We start from the raw sequence: 24,279 nt of genomic DNA on the forward strand, positions 1-24,279 counted from the left end.
AAAAATAGAACAAAATATGAAATGTTCCATTAATTTTGCAAATGTGTCAATATGCTGAATTCAGCAAGTAAACAATAATTGTGCTTTGAAATGAGCAGAAATAGAAAATATTTAAGTGTGTTCTCTGAAGAAAATATGTGATTATTATCACTTAGAAAATCAACAAAAGTTGTTTTGGGGAGCTCAAACCTTTTCATTCATCCTTATGATATCTAACTTGATTCCAATGTTTGTATTTTTTAAACTTTACATTTTCAACAACGCCATGATAATACTGAAAAACATGCTAATCATAACATTTTCATATTGTCCCATCCTTATGTAGCCTCAGCTATGGGGCTAATACAGAGTCTTACAGCATATGGAGCAATCACATGTTAATAAAATGTTTAAATACTGTTCCGTAGTAGTGGGATAGTTCTAACTTCCCTGCTGTTTTCATTACATAGTGGTTTTATCTCATCATTAATCATTTTTAAAAATGTCTTCTAAAATTCTGAATCTTTTTTTACAGTTTTATCAAACATCAGAGAGCCCATCCAGCCAACGAAAAAGCCAAAAACACAGCCTGCAGTAATTAAGGTAAGCAGGAAGATTCCTCACACTTACAGCTTTAAGGGAACGTCCAAATAAGCACTAATGAAAGACCAACATCTACAACCCAATTCTTTAACTGAAGAATGGCATGAAGTCACTGATTAATTATAAATTCTAAGGAACTGAGACTTAATCACGATCTGTTTTGTGAAGTAACTAATAGATTCCGTCTGGATGTATTTAAAAAATACTCCAGTAGAGATCACATGTGTCCCACTGCAGGGCTGGTGTAATTCCACTTAATGTTCTGACTTAGACTAACACACAGAGTGAATCAAAGAGGGAAAGCCACAGGGCCGAGCCAAGCACCACCACAGGACTGATGAAGGAAATAGTTGTGGTGTGAAGCAGCAGGGAGTGAGGAAGTCAAACACAAGAGACACAAAGGCACGCACAGTGCGGGGTCGTAGGGGGTCAGATAGTGACCTTTCTTGTCACATGGCTTTTTCAGGGTGTACTCATGAATTAACACAGGTGAACTACTTTCACATACGTGTTCACACTAGGCCTGTAAGATGTAACCAGAAATCGACTGACAAGTGACTGACAAGTAAGCTGGTGATAATGCTTCGGAAGTAATAATCGCCATGTTGGGAAAAATAATTGACCTGAACCATTCAAACATAGTGTGGTCCCACAGCAAATAACTTTTAAAAATAAATAAATAATAATATTCAGACCCTAGATATTTACTTGAGTTAGGTTATGATCAATTTTACCCTAAGGCACTAATTGAGATAGTAATAAGATAAATATTTAATATAATATGTAATAATATATATAATCATCATATATACATATCATTTAGAGGCTGCTTTGTATTGAGAAATATCTGTCCCAAATCTTAACCCCTATTTACACTCAATGTTTTCAATGTTGTTTTTTTTAAAAAAAAACAAACGAACAAAAACTTTGAACAAAACTAGATTTATCATGAGTTTAATTTTTTAATTAAAATACTGTCCTGTATTTTTAATGTCACTACTAAAACACAAAAAGTTTTAGTCTAGTCCATAAACAGAGCCACACCCCTGCATTTGGCCATGTGTTAGATTCCTGAAGTCTGAAGAGCCGTCATTGCTGAAACACATTTTATGCAATCGAGTAAAACATTATGATTTTGTGCATATAACTGTGCAGAGCTGTGTTTGGTAGTCATGTACTGGGTAGCATTTTTGAGCTCAGAATTAGCTGAAATTGTCACTACTGATAGTCACTACTGAAACAGTCATTTATTTTAACAATATTAGCATAGTTAAAGTGTAGGGTTATTCAAAGCAAAGTGATTTTAGTCTAAAGTCCCAGTCAGTGAAGTCTGAAATGTGTTTTCAACTCACTTTGAACCAGTTTGGTAGAATGGTCTATAGAGAACTAAAGAGGACTAATAAAATTTTAAGCTTGTTAAATAATATAAAATAATATGTACTGTTAATATTTCATTCTCATTTTCTGTTAAAACGAGGAAGTGTTAAGCCATTAGATCACAGTATGGAAAAATCCCATCTCTCTGCAATGGGTTTTCCAGTGTACAGCACAGTCTGAGGAAGATTCACAGCATGTTCTGTACAGTTTAAGCACCTCAGTTGTAAAATTGAAAAATGAAAAAGAATACTTGATCGTCCTACTTGGTTTCCAGTGAGCCACTCCAGTGAGCTCAACTCCAGTGAGCCACTGCACTATCATAACTTTGGAACTTGCTTGCACACTTGTGGCCGCTTGCAGTTTCTCCTCAAGGGGGAACCTATGCAAGTAGCTTTTGTGTGTGTCATTTCAAGTGAAGAAACAGCCTTGAACTCACACCATGCAAGAATCACCTATACCAGCTCACAAATGCACGTGTTTACAATCACAGATTTCCAAATGATTGGTGAAATAGTTTGTTAACTAAAGATGTTGAGTTACTCATCAACTCAGTTAACTACAATTATCATTAAATCAGTTCATGCTAAAACATATAATAGAGAGGTCTTACATAGTGTGTAATATTAAATAATAACATGTGTTTGGTATTGCCAGCAAAAACTGTGATTGAGTTAAACAAGCAACTGATCAAGCAGTTAAACAGGTTTCCCCACATTATGTCCGTTTACTTGTTGAATTTGGCTTACACAAATATTTGCAGTGTGAGTGAAACTTCAAAGAAGAATACTCAACATTAGCTTCAAATGTTTAAATGAAGGTTATATGCTCACTGTTTCATGTGTCTTTTCATTTAGAGTGCCGACTCCTCAGACGAAGAATCACTCCACATAGACACAGATGCCAAGACAGAGGTCAAAGGCCGCAATTCCAAGGTGTCCAAGAAGAAAGGGGGCAGTGCAGCAGGAATCCTGGACCTCCTTCAGGCCAGCAAGCAAGTGGGCGGCATTGACTACAGCAACAACAGGTACACAGATCACACCATGCTTGAACTGCTGCTCTCCATGTCTGCAGTAGCCCCGAAGTAGTCTTTAAAGCTTCGTGTGATCTTTGGTTTCAGCTGGGTGTTTAGCGAATGATCAACAAAAGCATATCATTACTAACTCATCAGTATCAAAAAATTTTACAGGTCGTTCAGACGACGCCTTGTCAGACACTTTCAAGTGCGCTTTTCTCTTTGTTGCCTATAGAGCAACGTGTACATCAAATGATAAGCACTCCTATAGCCTATGCTGTGTATGCACATAAAAGCAATCAGATTCAGATTCAGATTCCTTTATTGATCCCAGGGGGAAATTGCAGTTGTTACAGTTGCAGCCATTTATGTAAAAATAAACACTTTACTAATAATTTAAGACAATACAGAGAAATTTACAGTATGTACACAAGATTTAAGTACTTATGAATATAGTAAGGTGGCGGTGATAGTGATAGTAATATGAAACATCAGGTATAAAGCAGTTACAATTATTTAAATTATTTAAATTAAGTTAGTGTCCCTCTGAGTTTTTGCAAATATGAACAGTTTCGTATTGAGTTTTGTGAATCACACACTGAGGGAGGAGTTATAGAGTTTGATGGCCACAGGTAAGAATGACTTCCTGTGGCTCTCTGTGGTGCATTTTGGTAGAGTGAGTCTTGAGCTGAATGAGCTCTTGTGTCTCATCCTGGTCCGTGTCAAGGATTCAAGGATGACCAATCAATATCAAGGAAAATGTAATTTGGCCATTTCCAAACAACACTTGACAACAAAGATCACCACAATCAAAAGACATATTTTTAGGTATATTCTAATTCAGTCGTGTGCAAAAGTTTGAACACCCCCCATCAAATTTCATGTTTTGTTGATTTAGTAAAAAATGAAGTAAAAATAAAAAAAAATTAACCAACTTATAAATGTATAAATAAATAATTGTCCTGCATATTCCTTTTAAGCACAAGACGCAATGTGCCTTGTCGTCTGAACACCCTCGTAAAATGCCTTGTGGTCAGTGGTAGGGTTGGACGATTCGCTGAATCTTTTTTAACAAAATCACGGATAATCTTTTAGAAATATCCTGATAGACAGTGATATCATTCATATTCCAAATAAAAATACAAATGAAAATTCTGCAACAGTCGTCACCAACATTGATCCTGGTAATCTGTCTTCTTGCAAAGGACAATCTGCCAACACTGCCTTCTCCAGCTAACTGACCTCTTCCCAGTTCTCTGAATATTCTGGATCCGAGTTACGTCAGGGTTGAGACAGCTTATTAGATGCATGTTGTTACTAAACTCTGCAGAAAAGCAGATTCCTGGGAGGAGGGCTGGTGACCACACGTCTACAATATAGGTGCTTTTTTTTTTTACCTGGCCAGGTGGTGGTGCTGAATTGTTTCCGGTTGTGCGTGTATTGAGCTTTTATACCATAGAACTCTATGGTGTGAAAACCATTTTCATTTGTGCATTACTTACCTCTTAAAATCACTTTGTTGTTGGTGCTTTTTGCAAAAACTCTGACAATGGCTTGTTTTGTAGTTGTTGAAAGTGAGGACTTGATAGCCTTCATCCAAGAGCATTAGTGAGGTCAGGTACTGACATTGGATTATTAGTTCTGGATCACAAACTCCACTCCAACTCATCCCAAAGGTATTGGATGGAGCTCCATCACTCCAGAGAACTCAGTTTCACTGCTCTACGTCCTAATGCTGGGGGGTTTTATCCCCATCTAGCTGACACTTGGCATTGGGCATGGTCACCTTAGGCTCACATGCAGCTTCTCTAGAGCATCCCTTTCTATTGTCAGTGATTGCATCTGAAAGTAGCTGAATTCACAAACTAGAAGGGGTATTTTCGTCGCATTGACAACAGAGAATAAATTGTACATGTTTATCACAGTTCCATAGCTGTGTGCTACCATTTTTATCCATAATTTCACAGAAAAAGAAGCAAGCGACCCAATGAGTGCTGAAGTCTGGCACAAGGCAAAAACCAGCTCCCACTGTTCAGTTCAGTTTGGGGGGGGATTACCCTGGGGGCACTTCTTCCCATAAGTTACCCTAAATTTAACAGTCGAGTTCAGAGTATATAATTAAAATCTTGAACTTTTAAGTTTTAATCTGCATTTTTAGAAAATATATATCTTATCATATATAAAATGACAAATTATTAATAAGACAGCGATGCCAAACTTTTGATTAGCACTTTATATTACATCAAGACAATTTTATCTTTCATTTTTTAATATATTTATCTTTGGTATTTTATTTCATATATTATTAATTCATGTAGAAAAGCTCTCGCTCCATTTGAAAAGTTACTGTAAGTTATTATAAAACAATATATTTGGTAGTTTTAAATATTGGTGAAGAAACTTGGTTCTACGACTATACGTGTCTAATTCACATCTGCGACCTACCGTACAGCACATTATATCTGCTAACATAGCACATGTTAAAGTAAATCAGTCTTTTGGCAGGCAGCCATAGTAGAGGTGTGTTTGGCATGATGGAGTGTGTACCTGACCTGGTGAGTGTGAAAACGTTTCAGTTTTTTAACTTGGCTGCTACTTTTGAGTATATGCACTGAAAATAAGTCATATCCAGGCATGTACTCAATATATAGCCAGTCTACTAATGGTTAAAATAATAGTTTATCCACTTTGTCAGCAGTTTACACATATAAGCACTATTTATTTGATATTTCTCCACTATTAATTTATCAAAAAGCAGTCAGCGCTCAAGGCCATTCCTCTTCATTTCACTGTTTGCTGCTTTGTGCAGTTTTTGATGGTCTATTTCCACTCTGCTGAAAGCTGCAAATTAGCACAAAGGTATGGGGGAAAGGAGAAAGAAAACATGGTTAAAATATGTTAATTTCTCAAATTATTTTTTCATGCGTTTAAACCTGACATATGACTGCGGACTGTGGGGAGGAAATGACTCAAGTCAATTATAACCACATTAAACAAGCACTTTCCTCATTGTTCCAGCTCACTGGTTAATGACTTAATAGGTGGTAATCTGGACAGGGTAAATCCGTATTTTTCTGCTGCTTTCCACAAGCTGCAACTGCTATTCCTATATCCTGCACAGCGATTAACCCTTTAATGCTGAGCCAACAGGCCTAAAAGCAGAGCCATGATTTAACAAAGCTGGTAGATTTTTATTTTGCTTGTAAAAGAAAAGAAGTATACTGTATATTATATATACACACACACACACACACACACATACATACATAATAATAAATAGATATATTTTTCTGTAGACTTATCCTTTCTAGCTAAAAATAGACTAAGCTGCCTTCTGTTTAAGGGGGGATGGGGGGTTAGCTGTCTGGTTGAATAAAAAATTTACAAGTTTAAAGGCCTAATCTCCCTATTCGTCTACAGTTCTGCATAAGTAAATCATTGAGATGAAGCAGTCATTCAGATTGGTTTGATGTGAAATGGTACATAGTCAAGAAACTTATCATCTCAGATATTTTTACAATGGTAGTGAATGGAACCCGGGGTCACAGTGTCTGCAGCACAATTATAGCAACTTTATTTGACCTCTGAAATGACCAGTCAACCTACATGAGTTTTTATCTGTAATGTTGATTATGGTAAAGTAGTGTACCCTTGCATGTACCCTTCCACCATTAACGGCATTTAAAAACACATTTTATGGCAAAACCTTCTCAAATCTGTTGTAAAATAACGTCACAGATAGACGGCAGCATATTCATAACCATTTCATGTAATAACTTTGTGCAGTGTTGCTTTTAGTGGTTTTAAACGCTTCAGACATCTGGTTCCTATCAACCACTTGCGTTTCTTGAGAACAGAGCATTTCACATCCAACCTGTCTGAAGGACTTTGTTTATTTAACCATTAATTAGGCAGAAAAAATGATGAAATTCTTCTGTAAATGGAAGAACAAATATTTGATCAAATTTGATAACATCAACATATTTGAAAACAAAAAAACTAAAAAAGTCTTTTATCTGTTGTTTGTGAACATGAAACAAAAAATGTCTAGCTAAATGCTAGTGAGTCACTTGTGCCATAATAGTCCATCTAAACAGAGCAAGATAATCTGCCAGCACATCACACAGAACAGAAGTTTGTAGTTCACCTTTTTCATGTTAGTCTTTTCAAGTGAGTTGTATTCAGTTGGTTGGTGATATCTAGGCAACAGTCCGTGCTGCTGTCCAGGCTCACTATCTGCATTAGAGCTGTAATTACATGCAAAACTATTTGAATTTCCGGTGCAGTCCTTGTAAGCTGATCATATTGAATCTGAACTATTGGTTACTCCCCCATTCATACTGAAAAATGTGTTACTTTAAACTGACTTGATTTAAATGTGTACATCAATTCCACATGAATAAATTCATCAACACAATTCTAGTCAAAAGGAAGTAAAATGAATGACAGTAATTGTTTTGATCTAGTGTATTTCATTCATATGGAACCGGCGCGCACATTTAAATTATATACATTCAAAGCAGCATGTTTTTTGCACTAAAAAAGGTTTACCAAAAATTGTTTAGGTTTTTAAGTTAAAAGACTTACCTGGTTAAAAGACTACCTCTGTTCTTCCATAACTGACATGTTCAAACAGCACCAGCAGTCTTTTCAGTGTTGCCAGACTGGGGATGATTACCTGGATTAGCATTCTATTCTACTTGATATGACATTAATTGTTCAGCAGTGATTTTTTTGTGTTGTGTTTCAAACAGGTCTGTTAGAAAGCATAAATAAAGAGCAAAATATACATTACAATCTAGCATCATACAAAAAAAGCATCTACAGTTCATAATAATAGCAACAATAGTTTTTAATAATAATAATAATAGTAAAAATAACAAATACAGTAGTAACTGTTGTTCAGTTTTGTAATAATACTGATAGTAGTAACAATAATGATAAATACATCTTCTAGATTATTTGATAATTAAAATATTGAATATTTTTGTAGACAACTCATCCAGGGTTTCTTCTGAAATCAATGTTATTAATGGGGAGGTGGCCACCTTTTTGTGGCAGTAACAGCCTCCGCTCCTCTGGGAAAGTTTTTCACTAGATGTTGGAGCATTGCTTGGAGGATTTAATTGTGTTCAGCCACAAAAGCATTAGTGAGGTCATGTTGAATGATTAGTTCTGGATCATGAACTCCATTCCAGTTCGTCCCAGAGGTTTTGGATGGAGCTCCATCACATCAAAGAACACAGTTCCACTGCTTCACAGCCCAGTGTTGGGGGCTTTATACCCCTCTAGTGGACATTTGGCATTACACATGGTGACCTTAGGCTCATGTGCAGCTGCTCCAGAGTGTTCTAGTTTATTGGCGATGCTTTTCTGTGGAGATTACACAAACTGTATGTGCACAACTGAATGCCTGAGTCGCCTTAAAGTAGCTGAATTGACTAATTAGTAGGGGTGTCTGGATACTTCTGGAAACACTGGATACATTTACAGTTAAAAGAAAACAGTGAATTGATTATGTATGTTGTCAAATAAACTGAGCAGGTACATTTGTGAGACTGTCTACACTATTGCAAACCTGTAGTGAATACAGATGAAATGCTGGGAATTTTGCTGTTGCCTTTTGATTATGCAGTCTGTCTCAAATCCAAACTGTGGCATATTTTTGCTTTCATGCCTGTCGAGCAGACACACCCTTGGCTTGAAGTGTTTGTGCATTTTTGGCTGGCTATTTCTGGACTCGTCTGTCAACTATTTGACCTATCCCATCATTCCTAGCTCTTTTTCCCCATTCTCCTCTCCTTTCGCCGTGTTTTAAAGGCCTGTATTTTTTCAGAGCAGTAATAGTGTGGGTTCTTTTCATGACATAAACAACACTGAGCTCAGAAAGGCCAAGTCGCAACAGCAACACCACATACAGCCTGTAGTGGGAAAACTTTTCTGAGTCAGTCTAGCCAGCCTGGAGTACACCATCTATGCTAGCACTGGGCAGCATTGATAAAATTTGATACAACAGCTAAGCCAGTGTTTTGATGTATTAACCTACCTTGTCCTATTTATAGATGGCCCCCTACATAAAACTGTATGTAGGATATTTTAATAGCCTAAATTACCCGATCAGATAAAAATACAGTTAAGATATTATGATTACCTGAATCAGGTTAGCAGAAAGCTGCCAGCATTAAAAGCATAGGTAGTAGCAGAAGTACTTTGTTAGTTCATCACACATAATTCTGAGACCTGCCCATGACTGTGATTGGTGCACTGCATGCAGCTGGCTTCTAGCAGGGCTGAGACGTACATCAAGTTTTATTTAAGTATACTTACAGCAGCGTGTTTGGTGGCTGTGCCGTTTTTTTTGCAGTATTTTTGCCAAGTGAAGTATACATGCTAGCTTTAATTCCAATCACACAGTTAGATCACTTGAAAAACTTCATAACCATGTTCTACCTGTATTCTGACAGCACTATACCTTTATCATTCCATTCACCACTAGTTGCTAAGTAATAACAACAGTTTCTTTACTCCATCTAAAAAAAAAAAAATACAGTGCTGTACAAAAGTCTAATATTATCTTAGCAGTGAGTGCGTGTTTGACAGTGAATACACTATGTAACATTCAAATACATACAAATGAAAATGAACACAGTGAAACATAACAAGAATAGAATGTTTTTTAAAAGTTTAAAGAACATGGCTTTGATTCCCGAATATTCGTGCACTTCAAGTACATTGTATGGAATTGAATGTGATTATGAATTATGCTCATTATCCGTCAATATTACTATGGCTGTGTGATATTACTGAGGTTTATTGGTATATTGGCAGAGAAGGTATAGAATAGAAGATATCACTGCTGTTGAAAGAAAACCTTTTATCTCCGTATTTGTCATTTCTCAGTTTTTGAGAAAATCTGAGGCCTGTTGCTCTTCACATTGTGTGTAAAATTCACGAAGAATGGACCAAAAGAACCGTCCCAAAATGACTTGGAAAAAGTTGTGGTTCCATCGGCTTGCATTAAAAGTACAGTAGGTTTTTACTTTTCCTGAAAAGTTATAATTTTGGAGATACAAAGTTTTCTTCCGACAACAGCGATATATTGGTGTAGATGATCTGTTGGTATAGATGGTGTGTTGTATTGAACATATATAGGCATAGACGATACATCAGTATAGACAGCATGTCGGTAGAGATACGTTGTTATTTTATTAAGTGGTATAGCAGTACAGATGGTATATTAGTGTAGAAATTGATTTGGTGTACATGATGTGTAGACCAGTCCATTTTCCAGTCTTGGATGTTGTAATCATTGGTTGGTATGACACTAAGTAGCCAGTCAGTCACATTAACAGTTCAGTGGCTTCAAATTGCATGACCAGAAACTGGTCCAGAAACTAAAGCTCTAGATTTGAAAACCTCTGGTATAGACAAAATGTTGGTATAGATCACATGTACGAATAGACAATATTGATATATTTGTTATATTGGTATAAAAATATGTCAGTAAAAGTGGCACAGTTTTAGTAGTATAAACAGTATATTTATGTAAATGTTATATGAGTATAAATAAGTTGGTAGGTATGATATTTTGGGATAAGTGGTATATTGGTATACACAGTATACTGGTGTAAATGATGTTTTGGTATAGATGACATTTTGGTATAACTGATATATTCGAATAGCGATATATTGATAAGTGATCAGTATCAGTATAAACATTACCTCGGTATAGACACTATACAGTAAAGACATCATATCGCCCAGCACTAATCCATCCTCATATCTCCTGATGCCTTAACTGTCCCACTGGCTGCTTTTCTCCCTCACTCTAAAACTCGAAAAACCTCTTCTCATTTTCACTGACACTTGTAGTAATGTGTGTGTGTTGTGTTATTTCTTATTGATGGACTTACAGTCAGCCACCTGCATCCCCCAGCACACAGGAGGCCATCCAGGGCATGCTGTCCATGGCCAACCTGCAGTCTTCAGACACCTGCCTGCAGCCGGCCTGGAACAACAGCCAGGCCAAGAACAACTCGCACACCGGCCCAGCCAGCAAGAAGCCTGCAGGGGGTGCTGCGGCAACTGGAAACAGCAAGCGACCAGCCAAGCGGCCGCCAAAGAAGCCACAGAAAAGCAGCAGCGTGGACAGTGCAGACATGTTTGATGACGACCAGGACCATCTAGATGCCTGCTTCAAAGACTCAGATTATGGTGAGATTTTTTCAGACACAGTTTTCAGTCAATAGATGAAAGAAAGAGTCTGACTAAACATGACATATCTGAAGTTTGCTTCTTTACTTTTGAAGCTACAGTGTTAGGAGGGCGAAAACTAGCACAGGCTTCCTCCTAGACCTACGAAGCGAGCCACTGCATCTTTTTGAACTGCCACTAACACAGCGTCACAGAGCAGCTGAAGGCTCTCAGAAGAAAGCACAAACCGCCAGTTCTGTTACATCCGCTAACAGCCTGTGCTGGGTGATAAGGGAGACTGGGCCCATCCTGCTCACCCAAAAGGGAGTGAGGCCAATTGTGGCCTCCTTGACTCCTGGCCACATACAGCTGTAGCACCACTAGAGATCGAACACACAATCTCCTGATGATAGGGCCAACGCTTAGGAGGTTGTGCCATGCTGGAGCCCTGACACTACAGAGCTTGGAAATGTGTGTGGTTTTTCATATTGTATATAAAAATGGTACAAGTATGTGACAGTGAGTGAGTCTATGTAAGATTTCTAAACATCTCAACACAGTTTAAGGAACGTGGGTGATAATGAAGGGATGCAGCAACTAATTTGTGAGGTCTGAGCTTCTATTACTAATTAGCTGTGTTAGCCTCATAGTTCCAGGTGGCCTGAGGCAGAGCCAGCAGGGCTTGGGTTACCACAGGCCCATCCTCGAAGGGGCACACAAATGCTGCAAAAGTAAATAAATAATAGTAATAAAAATGCTTACATAATCCCTACTGAAATTTGTCTGGTGTTAAAAGTTTGAGGTCTAGTACAGAACACATGGCTGCATGATGAGGGAACCAGTTTGTTGTCACTCACACTAATGGGCAAAAAATAGTTTATCATAAAGCAAAGCAAAAAAACAAAAGAATTCACTTTAACTCCAGCTTCAAACTCTAGTGAGCAAAGAACCATCAGGGGCAGAGAGTTTTTTGCCTTGTGTTTTATGCATCGTGGGTGCATTGTGTGACTGGGTTAAAAAAAAACAATAAAACTAAGTGGTCAGATATCTTACAGGACAGTGTACCATGCATATTACCATTATTATGCATATTACCAGTACACTTACCAGGACAGTGTACCATATGTACTATGCAATGACTGGAAAATCGTTGTATAATTTATTATAAGCTGTTATCTAGGCATCATAATGGCATTCCTGTCTGATTAACCTTTCTGCAGGTCCCCTAGTGGCAGAATGGAAATTTGCATATGTATTTTTAACATAACCAAATGAAATATTTTCTTCTATTTCCCCCTGTTTAACTAGAACATCGCTGGCTTTCTGTGATGAGCTGTTAGCGAGCAATGATGGGTGAAAAGGAGGGGTCAGAATACTCCTGTTATGAAAACAATTCACAGCCCTCCACAAAGGCGGCTGTGATGAATTGGACTTCTTGCTTTTGTAAATCATACACATTTCCACAAAACATACTTCATCAACAATTGAGGTTCCTCCAAAACAGGTGGAATTTTTATTTGTTTTTAATGGGGACTCTGAAAAGGAATTAAATTTCTGTTATTTTCAGAAAAGGACCCTTACACCAAAAAATGCAATGGCTATGGAGTGTTGTGCTGAAGGGGGCCACGACCAAGGTTTACCCGCTCTCCAACATACCTGATTCACCTCATCAACTAATGATGAAACCTTTTGGGAGCTGAATCAGGTGTGCCGGGGGAATGCTGTCACTGTGTGATTCTTCGGACTGGGAATGAGGAACACTTGTTTAGAACAATGAGAATCAGTTAAAATTGTAATTGCTTTTAGATTCGAAATGGGAGGTTCTCAATTTGGGGCGAGTGACTGGCATTTTGTTTATTCCGCATGGAAGGACCTCCAAAATCCTTGCTTTGAGTTTAGTTCCAAAGAACTACTTTTTCAGCTGTGCGCTCCTTGTGAACCCCTTCCAAAAACAGCAAGACCATTAGTAGCCTGTTAATAATCCATTAGCCAGCTCTTTAAATTGTTGTTTTAAATGCTTTTTGATCCGATACCCTAATTAGTCATTACCAGCACGCACATTCGCAATCGAGATCACACTAGGGGAGTGTTTTATCAGGCAGGCATTTTTTTCTATTGTAAACAGAGGATTTTTTGGTCATGATAATTGTTGGAAATTGCATGTTCTCTGGTGCTGAAGATCAAAGAGACTAGGTACAGGGAGAGAAAGAGTATGAAACAGCTGCACTGCATCTGTCCCATGATAAGCTACTGCTCAATCAGAAAGTCCTCAGTGCTGCAGTATGGAATGTAGATACATGTGGGTATTTGAAATTGAACTTTTTCCATTGTCTGCAGCTTTGTGTTGATGTGTGTCGAAATCTTGTGTTTGTTCCAGTGTATCCCTCTCTGGAGTCGGAAGAGGACAATCCCATTTTCAAATCACGATCGAAGAAAAGGAAAAACTCAGACGACACTCCATACAGTCCAACAGGTACGGACTACAGCATGAGAGCAGAATATAAACATCGGCAAGTAACTGAACCACTAATGAAATACAAGCCATATCATTCCACCTCTCATTATCACTAGGGGTATAAATCTCTGATTAAGCATCGATTCAATTATATTTTAGTAGTCAACACATTGTGACATCTTACATTTATTTATTTTATTTAAGTAATGTTTATTTGATAGGGACAGATCCAGATATGGGTTACTGACTAGGTCGTGGGGCCAGTGCACAGAAGCCTTAGGAGGGCCTCAGACCAGAGGGTACAAATACTTGGGGCAGTCCAATGCAGATACAAGCATTTTATAAATGAATCGCCATTGAATATGTTCAAATAAATGAAATAAAACAAGAAATGTTATGTGTTCTCAGCCCCTTCAGGTTTCATAGTATCATTGATTCTGTTGCTGACTTTCAACATTCAATTACATCATTTATAGCGATGCTCTAATTTACAGTGTTTGTCCTTAGATAGGACTTCAGTAAAACATGTTAAGGACATGACTGAGCGGGTGGAGATAACATGGCTGATTAAGTTACTCTGGCTGATGTTAGCTAGGTCCACAAGCAATGAAAATGTATTTCTCTGACAAACTAATATGTTGGCACACCTGCAAGAAGACGACGAGTCCTCGTCAGCATCTGATTAGCTGTGTTTGCTCTTGAACTCGTGAAGTTGCAGCATCTGTTACTTATGCCACACAAAAACCTGATTTCCCTTGGCTTTTTGGAATAACAAAACATTTTGAGTGTGCTGCCAAGAAGGTTTTATAGAACAACTGCTGTCATGAAAAAGGTAAGCCTAAAGCCCTACACTAATCTTAGCTGGTCTGTTGTTTTGCCCTTGTTTTTAATGCCCCTGTGGTTAGGCATGTACCAGTATGAAAAAAAATGTCTCAATAATTTTATCACAGTTTACAGTATTACCACTATACTTCATATTTTTTAAATAGTAGAATATGTGGGCAGCTTTTACAATAAAATACAAATTTTGGCAAAAGCACATACTTCTACAGCTGTTGCAGTTGAATTTCTAGCTTTAGATTGAGACACCGATGCAAATTTGCACCTCTACCCATTCTAAAACTTGAATGAAGGTAAAGCCATTACAGAAGAATCTAAAAACTTTGTCTTTTCTGAAAACTTTATAGTCACACGCAATATCCCCAGTCAGATAATGTTTTGTTAATTATCTCAGTAAAAATTAGTTAACACATCCTCTAAAGGAAACAAACTTAAATATGACATATGACAAGTATTTTCTGAACATTTTAGTGAACAGCCTCTGTTTATTTGCTGAGTTATCATATTGGGGAAAGCAAAAAACAAAATATAAAATGTGCTGTAACTTTTGCACAGGCCACATTTAATTTTTTGTTCCCAATGGTTTTTTCCCCATTGTGCTACATTCAGCAATTAAACACAGAATTGTGCATTAAAGTGTCTTTTTTAGAGATTGTGTACTTTTTGTAATTTAGAAAATGAAAAGAAATGTCACTCGGCCCACATTTCAAATTCTATGATTCTGATATCTTGTTTGTTCTGCTTTGCAGCACGAGTCGGGCCCTCTGTACCACGGCATGAAAGACCAGCACGGGAAGGAGCGCGGGTTGCATCCATAGAAACAGGGCTTGCTGCTGCTGCCGCCAAACTCTCCCACCAGGTTCATCACTCTCTCAAACATTACCCAATCCAGTATCAGAAAATTAGTCACATGTTATACTGATGGTAATACTGAAAGGTTCCTAAAGGGTTTTTGGTTAGAAAGAGTTCTACAAAAGACATACAGTCAGTATAGTTCCTTACATTATATGCATTTAATCAGCGTTAATCGAAAATCGTAACACATTTTCCTTCTGTTCCATGTTGCATTTCCAAGTAAATGTAAGTGGGGTCTCTGAGCTATCACTCAATGATAGTTTTAGGTGGTGGGAGAGGGGAGCATATTATTGCACAGTGACATAATTAAAAATCAGAAGACGTTTTAGAGGCAGACAAAAGTCATTACATTTTAATGCAAGATTACAGGAAAACAAGAATTTTGTATTTTTGATATGATGAATTGTGCTTGAAGTGGCCAGGAACATGAACTATCTGAGGTTTTTTTCCTTCAAGCTCACAAATCTCATAAAATGTTTCTTTAGAACTATCCATTAAACAGTTCACTGGGTACCATTAAAAGTGCACTTAATTGATCTTAAAGTTAGACAAGGTGAGCATTCAGTGGAGCATCAAAATAGTGTTACTAGAATCTTTATTTAAAAATTTGTAAATGTAATTTTATAATTTATAAAATGTATATAATGTAAAATCACAGTATCATGTATATGTATGAATATTCTTGTCTGAATAATCTTTGTGGTTTCGTTGCAAGAACTTACTGTCTCAGGTGGAAAATAACTTCTCTTATTTCAGTACTTTCTTCCTTTTAACAGGACATTTCTCAGTGTAATTAAATCAATTAAATCACCTTTCCTTCTACTAATTTTTAATAAAGTATTACAAATTAATTCTATTTAAATTTTTAATCACCATCACAACTTAACGAAGCATTTAACTGGCTTGCCAATTAGTGTTAGCAAAACAGTCACTGCATTTTTCAGTGTTGTCTTTTTACTATATTGTTTAAGAATAAATAGCACAACAGTTGTGTTAACCAATAGCAGTTGCTTACACAGACATATGCAAAAGTTCACATCCTCAAAAGAGAAAACTCTGAGAAAAAATAAAACATTATTTTATATTTTTACATTATGTTAAATACAGCAAAATATAGAAATTGTGCAGCAATTTGCAGTGACAGTTTCTCAATAAATAACTTGGTGACTGATTTGAGCCCAGATCGATAAATCAACTCTCTGTTTTTGTGTCAATGTTTCTCTCTGTCCCTGTTACAGGAAGAACAGCAGAAAACCAAGAAGAAGAAGAAAAGCACCAAAAAGAAGCCCATAGTCGTAGAGGAGCCTCTTAAACACTCTCAGGACAACAGTTCATCAGAGCCCAACCTGGACTCAGAAAGCAACGCGGCCGACCATGAGTACAGCACTGGACCAGGCAAGCCTGTGAGTGGTCAGCCCATGGCCCCGGGAGTCTTCCTCAACCAGAAACGCCCTTCCACGTCATCCCCCAACAGCAACTCAGCCCAGCCAGCTAAGGTGGAGCGTGGGAATTCATCAGACGCCAAAGGTGCTAAGTTCAATCGATCCTGATCGTCAGTAGCCTAGAGACTTTTACTGGATTAGGAACAAACTAGGGATGTACATGCCTGACCTCACAATTCAAACTGATCACGATTCTTTAGAAAATGATTGTGTAACATGAGATCTCAGACTTCTCCACAGTTTGATTTGATGTGGTTATTTTGGTACGATTCCAAATTGTAGGAACTATTTACACAGTTGTAAAATATACATAATAAAAACAATACTTTTTTGTATTTTCACCTGATAATTTTGAGGCAAAATGCAATTAAATCACCATCTTACAACGAAGCACTTTCATACCCTAGAAATATCTGAATCATTGCTTTTATATTTTTATTAGTTACATTATTGCTGCAAATAGTGATTATTTCTTTATTTAATCAACTGATCAACTGTTATCCCTGCAACCCTGACGGAGAAGCAGCTTAGAAAATGGATGGATGGATGGATGGATGGATGGATGGATGGATGGATGGATGGATGGATGGATGGATGGATGGATGGATGGATCAACTGTTATTAATATAAGATCAGGTCTTATAAAGTTTTAAAATAGATTTTAAAAATTTAAGGTGATGAAAAAGTCTTAAAATGTCTTGGTTAAACTAGCCGCCCTTAGTCTAAACGTGGGTACGTAAAATGTGAGTGCATGGCTGTTACACCTAGAGTCTTCTCTGTGTGTGTGTATTATTGCACATTATTACATTGTTATGTGGTGAAAATTGTATTATTTTGTTTTGCGAAGGGCTTAAAAAGATATTAAAATCATTGAATTTCTTTTTTTTAAATTGTGACCTACATCCACTATGATTTAGTTCCGTCTGTACGAGTTGTTTCTTCTTTTATAATGCAAAGGACAACAGAAGCCATAACAACCCCTACACTTCCTGTAGAGTATTACAATCTGTCACAATGGCACAAATGTTACAGTGACCACATAAAGCACTTTTTTCATGATATTGTCATAATAGTGACTAATCCTTGCAGTCCTAAGTAGTACTCATGACAGATCATGTGTTTTATCTACAAAAGTCATCATTCAGGGGTTGCATATGTCATTAACATTGTTTTTTTTTCCCTTCATCTCTCAGCCAAGCGGCTAAAGAAAGGCATGGCAACAGCCAAACAGAGACTTGGAAAAATCTTAAAGATCCATCGGAACGGGAAACTCCTGCTGTAACAGGGACGGCGGAGAGGGGGGCCACGTTTTCTCCTAACGACGATCTTATGGACCCCGCGTGGACTAGCCAAACCCACCCCTCCCTCTCCCCCATCACCTCCCATCCCCCGCCCCCCCCAAAAAACAAATAAAAAAAACACTGGGGACGTGAACAGCAAGGACTGAAAGTAGGAAGGAGATTGCGAGAAGAATCATGCGACTTTTCAATTTCTAAGAAGAACATAGCTCAAATAGGTTTTTGCCTCTACTTATACTTTATAACTTTCAGATATTAAAAAATGTACAGAATACCTGCTATTAATATTTTGTAAGAAGAATTTGTCTCGTTTTACTACAGCTGTCAGTTTATCAGGGGTTGCTAAGATATTATGAAATACATAGCAGTCATTCCAAGATAAAGAAAGTATCCCTTGCATGTGTCCAGTTGCATGCATGCATTGGTTAGAGGGGGGATTAGGATGGGGGGAGGGGGTTGAAATCCAGCTTTTTTGGATGTGGCTTATCATTGTCTTTTGATGTTGAAAAAGTATTAATGGAGACTTTTTGTTTTTCGAGAATTTTCACAGCGACTGCCCTGCACCAGTCTAACACCCCACGTTTTCTACCGAGACTCCTTGTGATAAAAGGGTCTCTTGTTTTGTAAGCATTACTTACATGGAACGAGTTACTTTTCGTTTGCTAAGCACTATCACTGATAATATTTATTGACCTAATATAATTGTACATGTCATAGGTAGTTTGAGGAAAGCCAGAAGGCACTTAAGGACATCAACGAAGCACAAAAACTGAATTATATTGTGAGTAGTTTTAAATGTTTTTTTTAATTTTTTTTATAACAGCTACTGTGAACCATGAACTGTAGCACTTCATCTGATATTTCATAATTGTTTTAGAAGATTTTTTTTTTCCATTTTCAAACAATAGGACATTTGTATGTTTTCACGGAATCAGATTCTACCACTTCGTCGCAAATCATGAGATGCATATCATGAGTGAAACATTTCAGGTTAATTACTTACATTAAAATGCATATATTTTCTAATATTACAGTATGATATTTTCATCTCAATCTAACAACAAATTAGTACGTTGTAGTAAAAATGTTACTTAACTATTAGCAATACTCAAAGTATTTTTTAACCCTGATTCCTGCATCAAGGTGGTTTTACGTCATGATGTTTGAGATGTTGGACGTCCCATGGCTCCACAGCTTGTGAATTACCATTGGCGTTTCATGTATTTATCGTTTCACGTTACTGTATCGTCTGTAAATGTTGTGCTTGTTTTTGTTTGCCATAAACAGTTCTCCAAAAATAAAAAAGACACTAACTCCGTGGGACCTTTACAGCTCTGATAAGCCTCATCCACGTTGATGTGTATCACTACATAGGGATACTTTCTCTCCTCTGTTTGTCTCGCAGGCAGCACCCGTTACCCTAGACTGAAATATGCATTTGTATTGCTTCACAGTACAGTATGTAGAATGTAGCCTGTATATAGCTTTTTAAATGACTACGTTTTGTATCCTTTTTCCTTAATACTTCATTATACATTTTTACTAGTTTTTTGCAAATTATAAACAAAAAAAGTATATATAAAGATATAGAAAGTCATTTCGTTCTATTTTTGGTTTTTGGTTTCTTTTTTTCTTTTGTCTTTTTAGATACACAATAGCAGCGCTTTGTTTTTCTAACCATCTTTCTTTTATCTTTTTTTTTTTCTTTGGTGTTGCCTGGAGAACAAAAGAATCATCACAGCATAAAATATCATATGGCCTTACATACACAAAGCTACATGTATTGTATCGATTCAGTTACAACAGGGGAGGAAACTTTGAGGAAAACAAGAAAAAAAGATAATAATAATAATAATGTCAAGACAAAAGCAAAGTTTTCGAAAGACCAGCCTCGCATTCAACTTCAAATACCCCCCAACTGGGAGTCAAAGGTTATTTTACTAGCACCTTGTGAAGTGTTTTCTGTGTCAGTGATGTAATTTATTAATGTTTGTAGCCTTTTATACTTGTATAATTCTTAAGAGTTTTTTGTTTGAAATATTTTATCAGTGTGAGAGCCCCTTAGAAACCTTGTGTCATTAACATGCCTCATTGATTTTCGGCAATAGTTCCATTTTTGTCTTAGTGAAAGCATTTTTTACCCCTTTTGTTTTTATTTTGTCAACTGCAACAGGTCATCCATTTAAAATGTTACATTATTATTATTATTATTATTATGCAGCTCTTTTAAATAACCGCACAGTCACGCCATGAATTTTATTTTGTTAATAGATTATGTACATTCTTTACAACGGTTTGCTGATCAATTGCAGTGTTTTAGTTATCAGTGTAAATCTTGTATCCACCTTTCTGATTTGAAATACACTCAGATCGATCTTTGTCAATGGAACTATTTCAGGTTTTTATTTGTACAAAATGTGTGTTGCTTTGTTGTGGTTTATTTTTATATGTTCAACCAATTAAATGCATCCACTGTACCAGGGCAGTGAATGTTACCTTTGCGTCTGGCCTCTCGTGTTTTTCTCAGTTCCTTTTGTTGTATTTCAAACTTTGCATATAGTACTGTGCAAAAGTCTTAGGCACCTAAGCGCATTGTTTAAAACCATGCACATTAGAAATATGTGTGCTTGCAAAAACACCGTACAGCACTGGACAAATTGCAAATAAAAATATTTTTAAAAGTAGTTGATATCTTCTGAGCTAGTTTAAAGAACGAAGTTCAGTTCCAGATTTCTCTCCAGTGCTCTGAGCAGTCACATGCATTTGTACAATTCCATCATCAGCACAGTTCATTTAACTTAACAAAGCATTGATTCAAGCCAGGTAATGGATGATAACTACAAATAATACTTCCACAGACTTTTAACATTGTCTGCATAATTCATATATGATATAAAATCATTTAGAGTGCTTTGAAGTGAAATGCTCTGTTCTATAACAAATATAATAAACTCAGCTTTTCATTACAGTGGTGGTGATGGGAACCCAGGGTCACAAAGTCTGCAACACAAGTAAAGCCATTTTATTTACTATCTAAAACCACCAGTGTATCTTCTGAGTTGTATGTCATGTTGATGATAAAATGTTGGTAAATGCGGAAAATAAGTTTATTTGGGTTCTATTTTGCCTTAGAACTCCCTGTATGTACCTCTCTGCCCTGAGTAGATTTGGAAAATTACATTTCAGGCCAAAAGCTTATCTCAGAATGAACACAAGTCTCAGACAGCAGGGAGAGAATTCATCATGGTTTAATGTAAGAACTTTCTGCAGTATTGCTCTTCAGCAGTGTGAACAGATCTAACTTGGTAAGTTTCTCTGGAACTGTGGTCTCCAACCCTGGGGTGCTGGAGAGCAACCTTGTCGCAGAGCCCAGTTCCACCACAATTTGCCACACCTGCTCCAGTCAATCAACCTCTTTCCAAGTCCCTGACTGGCTGAATAAGATGCATTAGAGTTAATTAAGGGACAGGGCTGCTTATTGGATACAGGTTGGACCTAAACCCTGCAGGAAGACAGCTCTCCAGGACCAGGGTTGGAGACCACTGTTCTCGAATGAAGCATTTCACTTGAAAGCTCTCTGAATGACTTTGCATCTCAGTGAATTAATTATATAGACAAATTGGTGGAACACACTGACATACATAAAATCACAATGTTTTGTATTAGTGTTATTTTCATTATTTGTAATATTAGTGCCAAGATTCTTTGCTTTTTAAATATATTTTCTCAGATGTCTAAAACCTTTTCCCAGTACTGTATGTTCATGATTGCCTGTTATATTAAATGTTTTTATGAGCAGCTGTTTTTAAACTTTCCCTGCTCATACTTCCATGAAAAGTTTGGAGATGCCTTCCTTTGAAGTTTTTGAAAAGAAAAAAAAACTCTATGCTTTATTTTCTTTCGTATATATTAAGCTTCAGCATTCAGCTTCCTGTTAACCACAGAGAGCCTGTTTTGAATACACTCTGTGATGCCAAGAAAACCAACACATGTATATCCACCTGAAGTTAAAAAGAGAGTTTCAGCCCAAAGTGGTTTTTGAATGAGGTACAATATACACTCATAAAATTATGGTTCTTCCAGGGTTTTTCAGTATAGAAAATGAATCTATATAGAACCATGAACACTTAACCCTTTACGGGTTATTGTTATAATGTCAAGCCTGTAAGAATAGATAACCTTTTTCTAAAAGGCTGTATGTAGTACCAAAACATTCTCCATCAATCTGCAGAACCCTTTCACAATGCAAAGAACCCTTTAATCATGCAGAGTTCTCTGAGTGCTCAAATTTCTATACAGAACCATTTTTTTAACTGAAGAACCCCTGAAGACCCATTATTTTTAAAAGTGCAGGGAGCTAATCAGAACAGATCTTGTTTACATATAGACACACTTATAAAAACAGCTTGTTTAATTGTAAGGGATTTTGCTAAATGTTCATGTAAAAATTAATCATGACTGTTTTTGCTGCATAAAAAAACACAAAAATGTCCCAAGTGGACCTCAGGGGGAAAAAATTATATGGAAGAAAAATATAGGATATTTTCCTCTTTTAACCTCTTAAATGGCAAGCATCCAGTTTTATTATACACATCTATAACCTGAGAATAGCTCGACCAGTTCCATATAAATACTGATTAATAAGCCTTAGTATGTAATAAGACTGGGATGTTAAGGGGTTAAGGTACTGAACGCACCAAAACCATGCTCATTCATTACAAGCATTTTGAAATCTGGGTGTCCCAAAACTTTTAATGGGCAGTGTATCACTGTCCTTCACCTCATCTGGTGTTTCAGACCACATTCACTTCAACCCATTCACTTTATTTTAGAAAAGCTTGTTTTCTGTCCACACAAAAACCCAATTTTAGCTCGCTGAAAACAGATCTTGAGCGTGCTTCACTTCTGAGTTCAGTAATTTCGTATTTGATTACATGTCTACTTAATTTAGCCTTTCTTTATCACTTCAGCGGTAGTCTACACAGATGAATTCCCCTCATTCTGTAATTCTTCTGAATAATTCTAGCCGTTCTATGCTTGTACTGTTCTTATCAAAGCATGAGACATCAAGTGTTATGACATCCCTACAGAAAATACACAGATTAGCATGCATTCCATGCTGGTCTAAATTGCTTTATGCTGGTCGAGTGCTGGTCATGTGCTGGTTTAGCTGGTCACCCAACATGGTCATGCTGGGTAACCAACATACCAGCTTTCCAAACACAACATATGCTGGTTTTGCTGGTGATCAGCATAACCGCTTCCATTGCTGCTGACCAGCATACCAGCTTTCCAAACACAACATATGCTGGTTTTGCTGGTGATCAGCATAACAGTTTCCATTGCTGCTGACCAGCATACCAGCATCCAAACATAACATATGCTGGTTTTCCTGGGACCGACATGCTGGTCTGTGCTTCTTTTTCCTAGGGATGAGTAAGAGTAAGATTACGTAAGCCTTTAGTCCCACAATGGGGAAATTTCACCTGCGCAATTTAACCCATTTGTGCAGTGAAACAGAACATACACACGAGTGAAGACACACACTGTGGGACAGTGAGCACACTTGCCCGGAGCGGTGGGCAGCCCTATCCGCAGTGCCCAGGGAGCAGTTGGGGGTTAGGTGTCTTGCTCAAGGGCGGTCGGCTAAGAGGATCGGACCAACATCCTTCCGGTCACAAGGCTGGTTCCCTAACCTCCAGCCCACAACTTCCCCAAAAATTTGTCAGGGGAGAGTGCGAACGCAGTCCCCCACTACCAGAAATTATGCAGTTGAGATTCCCGCATTTGGGGAATTTACAATGGAATTCATCACCATCAAAGTGCAATGGCAGAGCTTCGCCCTGCCAGGTAAGTATGTGACCACTTATTGACTTATGATAATTATTGATGCAGAACAAACCAACAAGCTTTGGTAGTTAAGTTACTTTTCCAGTAATACATTAGGACTTCAAACTTAAAACATATAGTTCTTCAAGGGTTCTTCAGAAAGAAAGTGGTTCTATATTGAATCATCAACACTCAAAGAACCCCTTACATGAATAAAGGGTTCTTTGCATCGTGAAAGGGTTCTTCAGGTTGGTGGAAAATGTGTTGTATATTGTTCTATATAGAACCTTTTTCGAAAATGGTGGTATCACAAAACAGCAAGCGTGGCATCGTCGTAACAATAGAGGAACCCTTTTTGGTGCTATACAGAGCCCCTTTCAAAAAGGTTCTTTACAG

General features: G+C 37.3%; 1 protein-coding gene and 1 pseudogene across 2 annotated transcripts in view; one reads left to right on the forward strand and one right to left on the reverse strand.

The window, feature by feature from the left end:
- phf2 (PHD finger protein 2) overlaps positions 1-20,555 on the forward strand; it is a 61,048-nt gene extending 40,493 nt beyond the window's left edge. Inside the window, exons 16-22 of one of the 2 annotated variants that reach the window (XM_017692819.2) lie at positions 515-582; positions 2,814-2,983; positions 10,887-11,185; positions 13,542-13,637; positions 15,209-15,318; positions 16,553-16,841; positions 17,950-20,555. In XM_017692819.2, coding sequence (XP_017548308.1) covers positions 515-582; positions 2,814-2,983; positions 10,887-11,185; positions 13,542-13,637; positions 15,209-15,318; positions 16,553-16,841; positions 17,950-18,038 — 1,121 coding nt within the window. In that variant the 3' untranslated portion in view covers positions 18,039-20,555. The remainder of the gene's footprint in view (positions 1-514; positions 583-2,813; positions 2,984-10,886; positions 11,186-13,541; positions 13,638-15,208; positions 15,319-16,552; positions 16,842-17,949) is intronic. The other variant, XM_017692820.2, reaches the window with a different exon arrangement.
- A 3,225-nt stretch (positions 20,556-23,780) lies between these two features.
- On the reverse strand, positions 23,781-23,912 carry LOC119261963 (annotated as a pseudogene).
- Between the last annotated feature and the right edge of the window lie 367 nt (positions 23,913-24,279).

This window comes from Pygocentrus nattereri, chromosome 21 (genome assembly GCF_015220715.1).
Source record: "Pygocentrus nattereri isolate fPygNat1 chromosome 21, fPygNat1.pri, whole genome shotgun sequence".
NCBI lineage: Eukaryota > Metazoa > Chordata > Actinopteri > Characiformes > Serrasalmidae > Pygocentrus > Pygocentrus nattereri.